The sequence below is a fragment of the Rhopalosiphum maidis genome, chromosome 4 (genome assembly GCF_003676215.2).
Source record: "Rhopalosiphum maidis isolate BTI-1 chromosome 4, ASM367621v3, whole genome shotgun sequence".
In the NCBI taxonomy this organism is placed as follows: Eukaryota; Metazoa; Arthropoda; class Insecta; order Hemiptera; family Aphididae; genus Rhopalosiphum; species Rhopalosiphum maidis.
The window spans coordinates 16,545,487-16,561,051 of NC_040880.1; the positions used below are offsets into that span (position 1 = coordinate 16,545,487).

Sequence of the window (15,565 nt, forward strand, 5' to 3'; positions counted from 1 at the left end):
TATATAAAGTTTTTCAAGTAGACACGTTAACGATGTCAATGGCGTCCAGTGGATATATTATAATCGTAGCCCGTAGGTATATAAGTATGCATTCTTTCAAGCGATATATCATCCTACTAGTTACTATACATCTTAAGATTGAATTTGCTATTATTTAGGTACTTATATATAGTTATATATACCTTTAATAAATGATCGTTTTTCATGTTATGAAAGTGTAAGAAATATCATATGTATTGGTAGATCGTAAGTATAATAAGTACCTACTGTTGTATAGTAACAATATACCTGTAGAATACGCATATTGTTATAATATATTAGTATATTATGATTATGGTTATTTTGACTATATATAGGTATACATTAGTTTTTCTATTAGTATATACGCATGTGTATAGTAGTGCAAACAATAAAATTGTTTATTATTTATTATTATATAAATTATGAGCTCTTCAATTATTTTATGTTGTCTATAATTTAATAACTATATACACGTATTGTACATAACATCGTATACGTATAGTATATACTGTGCAGCGGCATTAAAACTGAAATATATATATAAATATGACCGTTTGATCCTTATGGCTTTCGGTTTCATCTGTAAACAGGCGCTGTATGTAAATACACACGTAATGATGGTATAAACCGTATATAACATGCGAACAGTATAATAATATAATAATAACACATATATATATAAACGCGTAACCTCGTAGAGTTCCTAGTGTATATATGTACAGTGTGGGGTCAGTATAACGGCCGTCGTTATTGTATTAATGACTTTGCACGCACCTAAACTGTGCAATATGTGTGTGTGTGTGAGTGTGTGTGTATATAGAATATTGGAGGGAAGTAGGGGGTAAACAGAGGGACATCGCGTAATTGTAGCCGGGCGAGGTCAGAGGAGTGGCGGTGTATATATATATACGTATACGCAGGAAGGGATGAATAAGGCTCACAATGGACAAACCATTATGAAGTGCAATTAACAATATTGTGCGGCCATTCGACAGGACCCCAAAAGCTCGTGGATGCTGCAGTGTGTATTTTCGGATGCCATAGCCGGCTGTGGCCAACACGCATACTATATATTATATATACACACATATATTACTGTTATGGTCGAGTAATTTACACAGGTCGTTATAATTATTAATTTTAAATCGTAAAATTCGATAGTGTTATAGTGTTTTTATTAATAGTATGTTATTTATTATTTACTATACGTACGTATATATAACGTTTTATTATATTTCAATTTTCACTGCTTGCCGACTACACAAATGTAATATACACGACCATTAAAAATTCGCTGTAATATGTGTATACCTATTATGAACTCATAATAATCATAATATTTTAAGTTAAACAACATGTTTACAAACGATATAGTGGACACTATTACAGCTATTGAAAAGTTTAACAGATTTTATTAATAAATGAAATTTTCTAAATTTCCGAGTTTGACACTTGAATACAACGCTAATTATTCATAACAATTGACAATTTACATATCATATATATTTACATCACACGTCGATTATTATCGCTGCTGCAGTAGATCATGTTACTCTCTTTCAAGGTATTGTGCATTATTTTATTTGACGATGTGTTGGCAATAAAAAAATACCTGTATCGATCATCGATTAGAACATTTTGTTATTTGAGCTTTAGTATTTCCTAAAGCACTCTGGCTATGATTGAACTTAAATTTTTAACAGCCTGAAAACTTTCACTGAATTACCAATTATATCACATCTCCGGGTTCCCCAATCGGTTACCAACAATCAGCTTTATTTTATATAAAATGTATATAATGTATTAATCATTTGATTACTGCATTATATAGCATGAATCTAATAGACTAATAATCAATACACATTTAATTGTGTTATATTAAATTAAATGTATTTAAATTTTTTTTTATTATTGTATATTACTATTCTTTATTCCATAAACAAGAACAAGTGATTACAGCTGTAGTCAAAGGGTTGTATATTATACACTGCAAGACATACAAATAAGCATTATAGATGCTGCACATATGTGTCTAGCCACTTAGACAGTATTTAAACCAGCGAATTTTAATCAACTACAAAAACTAATATTTTTACTTCTCAACAAATTAATTTAGACAACACGCCCAGATATATTAGTGAAATAGTATTAAGGCCACTATATATATTTTTGATAATAGTAATTGTTTAATATATTAACCAATACCTATAGTTTGTAAGATAATAATAATTAATAATTATACGTTCAAGTAGTTATGTAGTTACAGTATACTTCTTAATTATAATTTATTTGATAATTTTATTATTTTAGAGGCACATCGCGTGGATTTTAACTATAATAATTCGTAACATATATTACTATATGTAGTATAATATATAGTATATAAATGAATTAAAATAAAGTAGAAAATTTAAATTGTTAAATAAATGACTGGAGATATTAAACTATATTTATATAGTATAATTATAATAAGTATAAGGTATATTATATAATATATATTATAATTATTTTACTTTTTACTAATATTAATTTATTTTTATTATTTTACGTTTTGTAGTAAATTTGATATTTCTTATGCCATCAAAAATTATAACAATATAATCAGTTTATTTATACCACCTATATACACATTATGTTTATTACATAAACGTTTTATGATATTTGGATTTAAGTTTCCCATTCGCATATATTATATCAGTCATTATAGGTTTAGTGTGGAGTATAATTATTTCATATCCATTTGTATAATTTATACATAAAATTTGCCAAACAATTTCATTTATTATACGGTTCCACATACTGATATTATTCGGGTGACCCAATAGCTTGTGTAAACGGGGTGGCCATGATGGCAGTCTGTAATCGAATTAAGGACAATGCTCTATAGCAATACACACTTGCACACACTTTTACACATACGCATGCTGTGCGATAGGCTCATACACAACGAGGGTTATACGTATTCGATTAACACACCCACGCTCATTTAATGAGATAATTAGAGTGTCTGTGGGCGAATTGACGTACAAATTACTAGCGCTGTCTTGAAGCCCAACGATATGTTGGTCTACCAAATGTCGGCCGGAAGTTGTCACACACGTTTATAAGGTATAATATAACTACGCAAACAGCTATTATATATTATACATAGGTACCTACCGTCAAACGGTTTATTTAAATGCATGTGTGCATGTTTAAATATATGTGATCGACTGACAGGACAATCCGGTTTCAGGTGGATGCATACAATTAATTATGTCCAACCAACGTGCGGTGTATACTCTATATTTTTGTTCTACGTCGGTTCTATTATGAACGAGAATTAAAAATATAAAATAAAATTATGATTATAAATTATCCGAAACAGAATTTTTTTTAATTTAAAATCCATGTAGGTAATAGTTCATATTTTAAACTGTTATAAATTGTCTGTGCTGTGTGTGACTTCTCTTATTTTGTTTCTTTTATGTTACAATAAGAATTTTTAATTTTTTGCTAATCACTTTTTATTAAACACTTTAATTTTCGGATTATGGATTGTAATTCTAGATAATAAAAACAAATACACACAGAGTACTCAAAAAATGATCAAAATACTAGTAAATACTTTGATAATATCAATAAATGCATCTAAAAGTGTATTCCTTGATAATTTACATAATAATTTATTATTAAATAATATAACTTTGTACAATACTGCATTTAATGATAATCATTAGCTATAATATATATCTTATACCGGTTGATATATAAAAATATATATATATATATCTAATTTAGTTTATTAAGTCCTTAAAGTGGTAGGTTTACGTATTCATTATAGCAATACAATATAGGGTTGTATGAAATCGCGTCGATTTTGTGGCCGAGTGAACTGAAAGGGGTGTAACGTATATATATATTATATAGGTCGAACAGTGGTCGTATTGTGGCGGCGACCTTGAAAGTTCGAGAAAATCAACCGAAAGACGGCGGTGGCGAACAAAAAATACGTACTATACAATATATTAATAAACATCACATTGTTCTCAGTATAGATATAATGTTATGTACGGTTTTTATAGTTTTTAATTTTGTATTGAAAATGTTTTTTATTTTTGTTGTAAACGAATTAATTTAAAAAAATACTCCATTTATATATATATATATATATATATATATATATATTATATACCCACATAAACACATCATATAATAGAGTGAAATACACTCAGTGTATTATATTATAGTATCTACGAACACATTCATATTATATGCAGCAGTGCTTCAATAGGAGGGGTACCTACATTCGCACGTATGATAATGAATTGATTGGGTACCTATTTAATCGAGGATTGAACGGGTATATGAATGACATGGCGGGAAAGAGTCTGAAAATCGAGTGTAAATAGTTTTAAGTACACTTGCAGGAAAGCATTTAAGCGTTTGAACTAATATGTTTGATTTTTCGAAATTTGAGGACAGATCTATAATATTATACAATATACACATCGAGTCATAATTAATGCAAAATTATAAAAAAAAAAAAAACACTGTATGTAATGATTAAGTCTCGTTATTTTAAGAACTCAAATCGCCATCGAAATGTCATCATAGAGAAATATTTCAAGTGACGAATTCACCCGCGACCCGCGGGGCTTGCCGCGAGTTGTAAATTTAGTATCGTACGACGACGACAGTAAGCTTTACATAATATTTTCATTACTATTCGCGTACAAGTCAACGCCGAGTCAATCGCACCACACACACAAGCGCACAGACGCGCGCGCACGCGAGCGCCAGCGCAACTGGGCGGTCACCGCGCGCCGGTGGCCCGTCCCCCGGCCGGCGCGATTTCTTTCCGCGCCGAAGCTCGTCGGGTCGCGGGGCATTTTTTAGTCGACGGGTTGGCCGCAAACCGCCGCGCCCGGCCGTGGTGGGAGTGATGCGTGTGCCGTTACGGCGGCGACGGTACCGCGCGACCCTCGCCGCCGCCGCGGACCCGCGACCGCGCGCGCCGCAACGACGAACGGCGGTACGGTCAATCAAAATCCCCCCGCGCCACTGTCCCGCCGCCGACCCCACCGCCGGTGGTAATCGCACGGTTGCGCGCGGTGCGGTGCGGTGGCGGCGGCCGCCGCACGCGTTTTGCGGGATAAAAACCCCGGCCGCACGCGAAGAACGGGCGACGGGGGTCGCGGCGAGGTTTACGGCGCGGCGGCCCTGCTGGCGGGCGGTGCAGTGGGCCGGCGGTGGTCGCGCGCGCCACGTACACACATTATTATTATACACATATACGCGGTAGTGTCGTCGGCGGTGCGGCGGCGGAGGGTGCGAGGGTGAAAAAAAACCCCGACGAAAAACACACTACCGTGTCTGGCGGCCGCAGCGGTGGTGACGGTGGTGGTGGTAGCGGCGGCGGTGGTGGTGGCGTTGGTTCGGCGGCGGCGCGAGGTGGGGACGACATAACACGAGGTCCCGTCGTCCGCGTGCGGAATATTTCAGTTGTGCCGAGATCGGTGACGCGGTTTGTCGCGTTTTTGGTTCACCTTTTTTTTCCCTCCACTTCTCTCACGCAACCGCCGACACTCGCCCCCCCGTCCGCCACCGCCGACGACCCTCTGACGCGTCGAGCACTGCACATAGTGTGCGTTATACACTCGCGCCGGTTCGGCTACCGTCGGCCGCACCACCGCCACCACCGTCGCCGATCGCGCCTGCCAAGCTCGATCCCCCGCGCGTGGGCCGTCGTTTTTCCCGACCGCGTTTTCGGTTTTTTCGTTTTGGGTCGTTTTATTTTTTTTTTTTTTATTTGTTTTATAATTTTTCGTCACTCTCCTCCGATCACTTCGGTGACGAGTGTCCGTCGCGACACTCCGTGCGTCCTCCTGCTATAGTGACCGCCAACAGTGATCTCGTTAACCGCCGACCGAGTACCATTACGACTACTGCAGACAATATGGCAAGTATAATATGATAGAACAATTATATATGTAACCTGCTCAGTGCTCATTAACTATAATTTTACATCATAACTTTTTTTTATGTTTTTAAAACCCAACTTTAAAAAAGTTTCAAATGCGTCGTGTTCTATTCGCAATAGGTTTAATATGCTCGGAGACTCGAGTGACGTTTATTAAGTTTTTAGTTTTTTGTTTTACGAAAACTCAAAACCCCATCGGTCGTCGATTGCACATCATTTAACTTAATTATATTATTATAACACGATCATTTTTTGATTACACTTAATTATTTTTATAAAAGTATTTTCTACGAAAAACATATTTCCGATATTTTTTAAAACTCTATACTATACCTATATAACGATTTGCTTATGTAAATAAACCAAATAATCAAAATAGCGATAATTTTTTTTTCAATTTATAAATGTTAAACATATGTTTGCGTACGAAACGTTTCCGAAGTAATCATTTTGGGACGCAGTAAAATTAATTAAAAAGGGGTTGAAAATAAAAACAAATAGTGAAAACTTGTTGATAGCTAATTTTAAGCTGGACAATAATATTTAATGCAGTCTATATGTGTAGGTATAACGTATCTACGTATATATCATATACACATATGGAGTTTTTACATACAATTAATTTGAAATAATGAAAAATTATTTAAAAAAATAAGGTTATCGACGAGACGTGATTTTTCTATTAAATAATGAGGTTGCAGTATTAAACGCAATAAATTTACAAATTATACATGTTCAACGGTAAAAATTTTTATATTTGTATTCAACATTATAAATCGATCTATCAATTTTCGAAATATAGATTGTATTGTGATAATGTAGGCTATTATAAGAGTATATGTTATTTAATCTATCAGTACATATATGCATGCACTGTATAATACTTGCAAGGGTACACGCATATAATAATATGATTATTATAGCGCTATATTTAATGACGATATATGATAGGGAAAATTGGTAGAGAATTTTAAAGAATTATCTCAACGATATTATAATATGTCCAATATTAACACTAACATTTGGGTCTTTTTTGCGCAGGACATCGACGCAGTGTACCAGAAATACGTGGCGTGCATTCTCGAGGATGTGCGAGCCATCCACGGCAAGGAGATGGTGGCCACGGGCAGCCCGTCCGTTTTCTGCTCGGTGTTGCCCGGCCACTGGCGGTCTAACAAATCGTTGCCGATACCGTTCAAAGTGGTCGTGCTGGATGAGGTACCCGACGGCGCGGTCGTCGTCGTACAGGCCGGAAACGACGAGAATCCGTCGGCCGACATGCGGAACTACAGAGCACTATCCGCCACTGGCATCGCCGTCTTTAACGACCTCCGATTCGTCGGTCGCAGTGGAAGAGGTACGTCTATATAACAATAATTTAATAACTATCATCCTGATAATTCAAACATCCCGATCAACGCCTATGAAAGTGTACATGGACGCTACGACTTCAAAATAAACATAACTTTACTTAACATAACATAACTATATTATTTTAAAATTGCTATTTAATAAAATTTATTAGTAAATTTATAATACTTACAATTTTTATTATTATTATTTAATCTTACGGTCGTAAAAATTTGATTCACAATCTTATATTTTTATTATATAGTTTAATTTCCAATTAGATACATACAAAATAATAAAATTATATACTTCAGCGATAAACATTTTATGCATAATTTGTTGTTGCGTATATTATAGGTAAGCTGTTAACACTCACCATCACAGTTCAATGCAAGGACCAAGCAGTGTTAGTAGCCAACTACGTAAAGGCCATTAAAATCACTGTCGACGGACCAAGGCTACCTCGATCGAACCATAGAGGTAAGTGTTTTATTTAATAAAAATATTATTGTTTGATTTAAAACGGATAATATATAAACAGAGTTTATATGAAATAATTTTTTTTGAATCTAAAAGGTAAATGTACGATTGATTTGATTTTAAACTAAATTTTTCGGGCTCGTTAATTTTTATAACACTCCCATACTATATATAGTACAATCGTTATTATATAGTGCATAAAAACAAAAAATAAATATTGTTTTATTCTGTTTCTCTAAATCGGTGCAATTTTGAAATGAAAAAAAAACAATACTTCCACGATAATACTTTTTACTCTCGTAATTTTAGATTAAAACTATATACATATTCAATATACATACGTACAGTTGACAATGGTTTCTCCGTTCCCCTCGCACTTCGCAGTCATTATGACAAACGGCAGAGGGTTAAAGACCCTTTTGCTTTCGACACGCGGCCCGAACTCGTTAAAAACATATATTATTTTCCCAACTTCGGGTTATTTCAATGAAGCACCATTGATCTTTGACACGAAACGCGGGGAGAAAAGATTTTCATTTTTGTTTACTGTTTCAATACGCGCGCTATTTTCATGTATAAAATATTTACTATAATTTAGCAACGTATAAATGCGTGCAGTATAGTATGGAAAAATACTTGCAGTTGTTTATGTAGAATGTTTCTACGAAAATCGAAAACGCGAATATTGCATTTTTAAACTGTCCACTGGTAACCTATACTGTATATAAATAATAACATTTGTAAATAGATCCAATATAAATTGATATTTTTCAACAGCTATTTGCATTTTCCACCCGTTATAATATGTATAATGGTTATAATCAATTTAGCCCGGCAAAACATAATATAAACCGAAATTGGCGTCCTATTTAATTTTTTTACTGTATGCGACTCTTCTATACCTCTACCAGCATCCATCACGCCGACTAATTAGATTAATTAGATTACTGTCTATTTTCCGTAAAACTGTTGTGACACGCTTTTGACATTAAATTTCGATACATATCGAACTGTTTATTGTAACACATGAATATACTCAATATTATTCGTATTAATTTTCTTTTTAAAATTGTTTATTAGCGTAACAAATTACAATAATATATGTAGTATTGTAGTACGTATCATTAAAATTATAAATAATATAGGTACTATATTAAAACCTATTTGGCCGAGAATAAAGTTTACGATTATTGTTAACCAATAATAAGAACACTAGACACGTATTATAATATTTTAAAACGACACTTTGGTGCCCGTAAACTCTTTATATTATATTGAACTAGCCGTTCAATTAAAAGTAGCGCTAAGTGATATAAATGTTTTTCAAAGTTTAGTTTTTTACTGTAAAACTATATCTAAAATCACTATAGAGATGCTCAATTTTTATATCATTGTGTTAGTTGAAAAAAATATATAAGTATTTTAATTTTTAATAGATCTGCACACGATATATTATAGAACCTATATTGTAACGTTTTTTCTGTATATTCCTTACGAATTTGATGCGTGTCGTAAATTATAAGATATACAGAAACATAGGCGGTATATTGTATTATATGTGTTAAATTGTGTTATGTCAATTATTCTATTTATATACTTTTATTTAACATATAACTTACATATGTAGATAGGTAATTAAGCACCTTTTCGTGTTGAACATATTGTAGGTATTTTATTTACTAGTTTAGTAGTTATAGTAGTTACTAATAAAACCAAAACCCGAAAAACGTACTATTCCGTATTCATAACACACACACACACACACATATATATAGTGGGCATTATCAAGTTTCGAGAATGTATAAAAACTCCGCGATTGCTACCGACTTGAGTTCCGGTCGGAAAACGCTGATAAGCGGGGAATTAATGGCCTGCGACCGTTTTCTCGTATATGCTCTTGGGCGGATATTACAGTCGCTGTCCGAGGGTAGTTATTCTCATGTATTAACGTGTAAGGGTAGGAAAAGTAGGATGGTATGGAAAAATTGTCCAAATGCGCAAATTCCATTTCCGAAGTGGAAAATACATTAACATACGCTATATACACGTATATGTCGTGTACCCACGCACACTCACTCACTCACGTAAAAAAAAAGGTATAGTGTGTCAAACTCATTGGGTTGCAACAACGTTAACGAAGGTACGGAAAGACGTCACAGTGAACACACAAAAAAAAAAAATACGAAATGCCTAAAAGGGTTTTTGTTCATATGTGGGATTATCTGGTAGTCGTCGTGGTAGTGCATTAATCATCCGCTGGTCTTTCGCTGGAAAGGTTATATGTATATAGCTTATACATAAAATATATATGTATGTATTATATATGATACATATATAATACATAAGCGGGCGGTGTAGATAATGGAAGGCACACATGCACATACACACACACTCACGTGACGTGAAGTTGATTGGGAAAGCCCTTGCGTTTTTTTCCCTCTGTTCGGAACCCACTCAGTTTTTTTTGCGTATTAACGCAATTAACACAAACGGACATAACTGTACATGGATAGTTTCGGATTTTTTTTCAGAGCAAACGTTCCCTTCGAATTGATTAAGTAGTCTCGGGAATGCTTAATGAATCCGTTCGTGCATTACCCACTTCATCCACAACAATGACCGTTATTTGTATCAATCGATTGTTTTCTCGGTTTTTTTTTCATATCATACATAATATTATATGTATAGATATTTGCGCGTTTGGAATTGACCATGTGAAATTTACCCTCTCTCTTCCAGTTACGTAATATGAAAAGCAGCCCCTTTTTAATTATTTTCGCGCTTTTACCCGAAATCACTCCAACTGTCCCGAGGGTTTCTCGTGAATAATATATTACACAAAGGATGTTATCGATTTCATACACATGACTTTATGTCCATACGACAAGTTTTAAAATTTAATTGGGATTAAAATGTCTGCTCATATTTATAAATATGTTATATACGACTACAAAACTATATTGTTCTTATTTTCTTATATAAGTACAGTATTACTTTCTTTTTTCGATGAAATTATTTAAAACTAAAAAACGAAAATATGATCATCTCATAATAGGTGTATATACTACATTAAAATACATTGGTTTAAAATTATATTTTAGTATAAACCATACATACTGTAGTACTTTTTATATATTTATGCCCTAAACGTAATTTTATTAATGATCGTTTAAATAATAACTCGACAGGTATTATAATATACACAAACACAACTACTCGTAAACGTTTATCAATATTTTGCGTGTAATTAACTATACATTATACAATTTATATAAAGTATAGATATACTCATATTACTTTGTAGACGTATAACTGATTAGTTAATCTACATAATTATGTTTTTAACGGTTCACTTGTCACTGTGTTTTTTGGCAATTATCCGATAAAACCTCACGATAGATATACCCGCGAACCATACGTTGAGATTTTCATTTTCACTGACGTGACATAATAACAAGAGGTAACAAACTGTTGTACGGAAACGAGTGGAGGAGGGTTGGGAAAGTATCCTGTCGCTTTACTGTGTACAATAGAGTTCACTAAAAAACGTCCCTTTAACGCGGACTCGCACACACAATAGCTCCCGGTTTAGTCGGCTATTGTAACCCGTTGGCAGAAAGGCAAGCGGTGGAGTGGAAGGATGACGTGCACGGTGGTGGCGGTGGCAGTAGCAGCGGTGTGGTGGTGGTAGTGTCGAACACTGCCAGAGGGATGGTTGACCGAGGGGTTGAGGGGTGAGGTTTACCCGAGTAGTAAACATTTGGCCATAAAACTGACCCTCTTATGTCCCACAAAAGGGGTAAAAATTACAATAGATTTCGGGGAGCAGAGGGATTTTACGATAAGCTCTTGGGGCTTAACCCGAGCCCCATCCACGTCGACCACCCTATTCACAACGCATGCATCATGCCTTATGCCACAGCATCGGCCATTAAAATCCGGTCGGAGAGAGTGAGTGAGTGAATGAGTGAGAGAACGATGGTGAGAGTGTGGAAAACGAGAGAGAGACCGAGTTCACAGTGGCATCCGTTAATAATTTAAAGCGCAATTAAAATCGATACTGCACGCTACACGTCAAAAAAAAATGTATTTCACTCCCGATTTTTATCAATAAAAAAAAATAATTAACATATATGGCTAATTAACATAACAAATTTAACTTTAACTGCATGCCAGTTCGCATCGGAAACAACGATTTATTTAGCTAAAATCATTTTCAATTCAAAACTATTAAAATTAAATTATTTTTTTCCAATTTATATACGTAATAATACTGAATTAATACCTATAGACTATAGTATTATCATTTGATCTGTACATTTATATTTATCGATAACCAACAAACGATTTGCCGTTCATAATTATAAACAATTAAATGTCAATGTCATTAAGTATTTTTTGACGTTTTTCAGACGTGATCCATGGTTATGGTGGCATGTTCCCAATGCACGGTCCCCTGCCGCCTTACGGCATGATCATGGAGTACAAACGACTACTGGAGGGCGCAGCGTTGCCGGGGTCGCTCAACTACCAGTACATAGCGGCCAATTACTTCCAACTTCACAGTAAGTGTACACGAAAATTTATATACATATATACTATTATTATTATTATTATTGTTACTGTTACGCGCGCGACGTGTATTATGTATATACGTATATACGCGTATTGCAGTGTAACACAGGACAGAAAAAGGGGTTTTATTTTTTTATTTTTCGTCACCCCTAGCCGTCCGCGGCACAGTTCAAACGAATGAGAGCAAATCGAATTTTCCATTTGAATAGGCGATTCCGAATAACGTAAAAGAAGAACGAGGAAAAAAAATCTAATCCCGTTTGACAAATCGCATATGTACACATAATACATAACAATATTATTGAACGAGGCGTTTGGAATAAAAATTAAAAATACTTGTATTGGGACCGGAACCTGACTTGAACCCATATTTCATTTCATCGGAGTAGGCATACGAAACCGGTACCGATATCTGGTGACCTTTTTCAACCTCAATAAATCATTTTTTTTTCATAAATGTCAGTAGCGTACTATTTATAAATATACAGAAACTTTTATGATGTATACAATATCTTTTTATCTTAACTTGACTGGTGTTTTATTTACGCTTTAAAAGACCAACATTTCTATAATATCAAATTACCTGACTACTCATCACTTAAACTATCCGAGCTCCGTTATATGTGTAATTACACACATAGAATTAAAATTATTATTTAATCATAAAGTATAATAACATAATAATAATATTAAAACGCTGCAAAAAAGTTCTAATTTTCATCCTGTTTTTCTATTATCCGCAGACGCCATGGAAGCGTCGCAGATGTATTGCGACATGCCGCCCCAGTCGGCGTTCAACTTCGCCGGCTACAACGGTCTACACGGTTTGCCGCCTACGCCGCCGAACACCGAGGAAGAGCCGACAACGGCCGCACCGGCGGCGCAGGACGACTGCGGTGGCGGAAGTATCATTCCCACGAAGCGACAACGACACGCTGCCGAGTCGGTTCGCGCGGTGGCCACCACGGCGGCTGCGGCCGCGACCGCGACCACGACCAGCCCCGACGACCGACTCCGGTCGGAACCGTGTAAGCGGCCTAAACGCGAGTCAGCCCCCAGCCCGGATATCGACATCGTCAGTGTGGGCGGCGTCCGGTCATCCAGCCCGGAAGTGCAGCTCAAACCCCGACAGGAGAAGATCTGGAGACCTTACGGCGCCACCGACGAATAGCGTCCGAAGCACACCCCTGTAAATAATATCATCGCAGATAATAATATTATATATATATATATATACATAGTGTTATATTATAACGCAATAATGTGTGAAGAATCGATTTTTGGTTCTCGTTTGTTTTTACTGAAATAATGTTTCTTGACGATGTATATAATATATTATTGTATATTATTATATGTATAGACAATCAACCGAGCATTTAGGTTATACGATTCAATGTTGTGATATTAGCTTTTAGGTTTATAAACTATTATTATTATTATTATTATTATTATTGTATTAATATTTACGTCTAAAAATGATTTTTTTATCAGTACCCGGGGCCTTTTTTTATTGTAATACATAATATATACGTCACATTAAATATGTAGAAATTTCCAAAATAAAACCGAAGGATATTCTATTTGCCCTCTTTCGGGTAAAACAACCAATGACAAAAACGTTTTTTATACGACTTTTTATGACGTGCACGTACGTCGTTTATGAAATCGTTGTCCGTTTTTGTGATAAATATATATATATATATATTATGTGTATAGTCTGTTATACTAGCGTGTGAATTTGTTAAACGAAAAATGCATATAAATATATATAACATAATATATACGTACATTATATATTATGATATCGAATTTGAAAACAGTCGTTTCGTTTTTTTTTTTTTCACATATTATGTCCTGCTGTATTACAATAACACTATTATGCCGTCGCTCCGTCCCCGCGGACTTTGCCACGGGGTCGCGGCGCGGCGAGCGACTTGCCACGATGATGTTGTCGAGGTCTCCGATGCGGTGTGGTGCGCGTGTGGGCTTCGTCCACCATCACCCCACAAAGCGCAGAAAATAGGGATTTCGGCAAACCCCCTCTGAGGGTTGTCGTCGTCGCTGCCACCACCACCACCGCCGCCGCCGCCGTCGTCGCAGTCCTACATAATATGTTCGTCGTGAGTCATATAATGTATACGCACACACACACGCCCGCGAGCGCCCGTGCAGACACAATGGTGTACGCCTATATATATATACACATTACACAGTGATGTGTGCAGCAGAGGGACCGCCGCTGCTGATTCATGATAAATAAATCTGGAGTATAGGTCCCTTGTATTATTATTATCGTTATTATTATTATTTCGGAGAGCGTACAGCTCGCGCGCGCAATGGTTGTGTGTGAGTGTGTCGAAACCGAGGGAGCAGACGTGCAGCAGCAGCAGCAGCAGCAGCAGCAGCGATCGCGTATTATATAAATTGTACATACGTGCGCAACCGCGGACGCGAAGCGTTCACGAGATATTTTTTCACGGCGCGTACAGCACGATAATATTGTAATTTGCGTGTGCAGATATGTCCTTCAGAAGGAATTGGCTGGCCCCAGAGTCTCTGGCCTCGAGTTTTTAGTACGTTTCGGAGGCTCGCGCGCAAAAAATAAATAAATTAGAAAATCTATTTTAAAGTTAGATATTAAATTATTAGGTAATCCATAGCTTTTAAAATTCTTAAACTAGCAGTGAAATAACGAAGGAATTATACTTGGAAATAAAGTAATGCAATCATATAATAAACGTATAAAACATACCTATGATACGAGACAAATATGGCTGGACAAGACCCTGGGTATAGTAATATTTTAAGAAACCCTTTTATTGTCCCATTCACCGTTCGCAGTCTTAATAATTTGCGTTTTAAAAGTCTAGATGTATCGTCTATATACCAACTGCTATGACGTCGTTTTTTGTGCAATTCAAAAACTAGCTATATTTTTTTCTGAAATATGGACGATTTTTTTAAGTCTATGAATATAAAAACAGTAACAAAAATGTATAAAAAAGACATAGAATTGTATGTTAACCTTTACAATTATTTTTGTTCCTGGCCTCGGAAATCCTAAAAGCGGCTCTGAGCTTGTGGGAGAAAAGCACGGCTCGATGATGTTGCTTCATATGTGCGCGATTAATACTTATTTATCATGTATGATTATATATTATTATTATTATTGCTTAT

The 15,565-nt window shown here is 35.6% G+C and overlaps 1 protein-coding gene across 1 annotated transcript; it reads left to right on the top strand.

Moving 5' to 3' along the window:
- The first annotated feature begins 5,521 nt into the window (after positions 1–5,521).
- LOC113561003 (segmentation protein Runt-like) lies at positions 5,522–14,146 on the top strand. Its single transcript, XM_026967168.1, has 5 exons — positions 5,522–5,962; positions 7,025–7,340; positions 7,691–7,813; positions 12,226–12,378; positions 13,132–14,146. Exons 1-5 carry the CDS (start codon positions 5,960–5,962, stop codon positions 13,557–13,559), a joined length of 1,023 nt encoding a protein of 340 aa, XP_026822969.1. The 5' UTR covers positions 5,522–5,959; the 3' UTR covers positions 13,560–14,146.
- The last annotated feature ends 1,419 nt before the right edge of the window (positions 14,147–15,565 follow it).

Excerpts from the sequence above, each read along its gene's own strand:
- LOC113561003 (XM_026967168.1), top strand. Across the intron at positions 7,341-7,690 it reads CGTCGGTCGCAGTGGAAGAG|GTAAGCTGTTAACACTCACC; the intron begins GTACGTCTATAT and ends CGTATATTATAG. Across the intron at positions 12,379-13,131 it reads CAATTACTTCCAACTTCACA|ACGCCATGGAAGCGTCGCAG; the intron begins GTAAGTGTACAC and ends TATTATCCGCAG.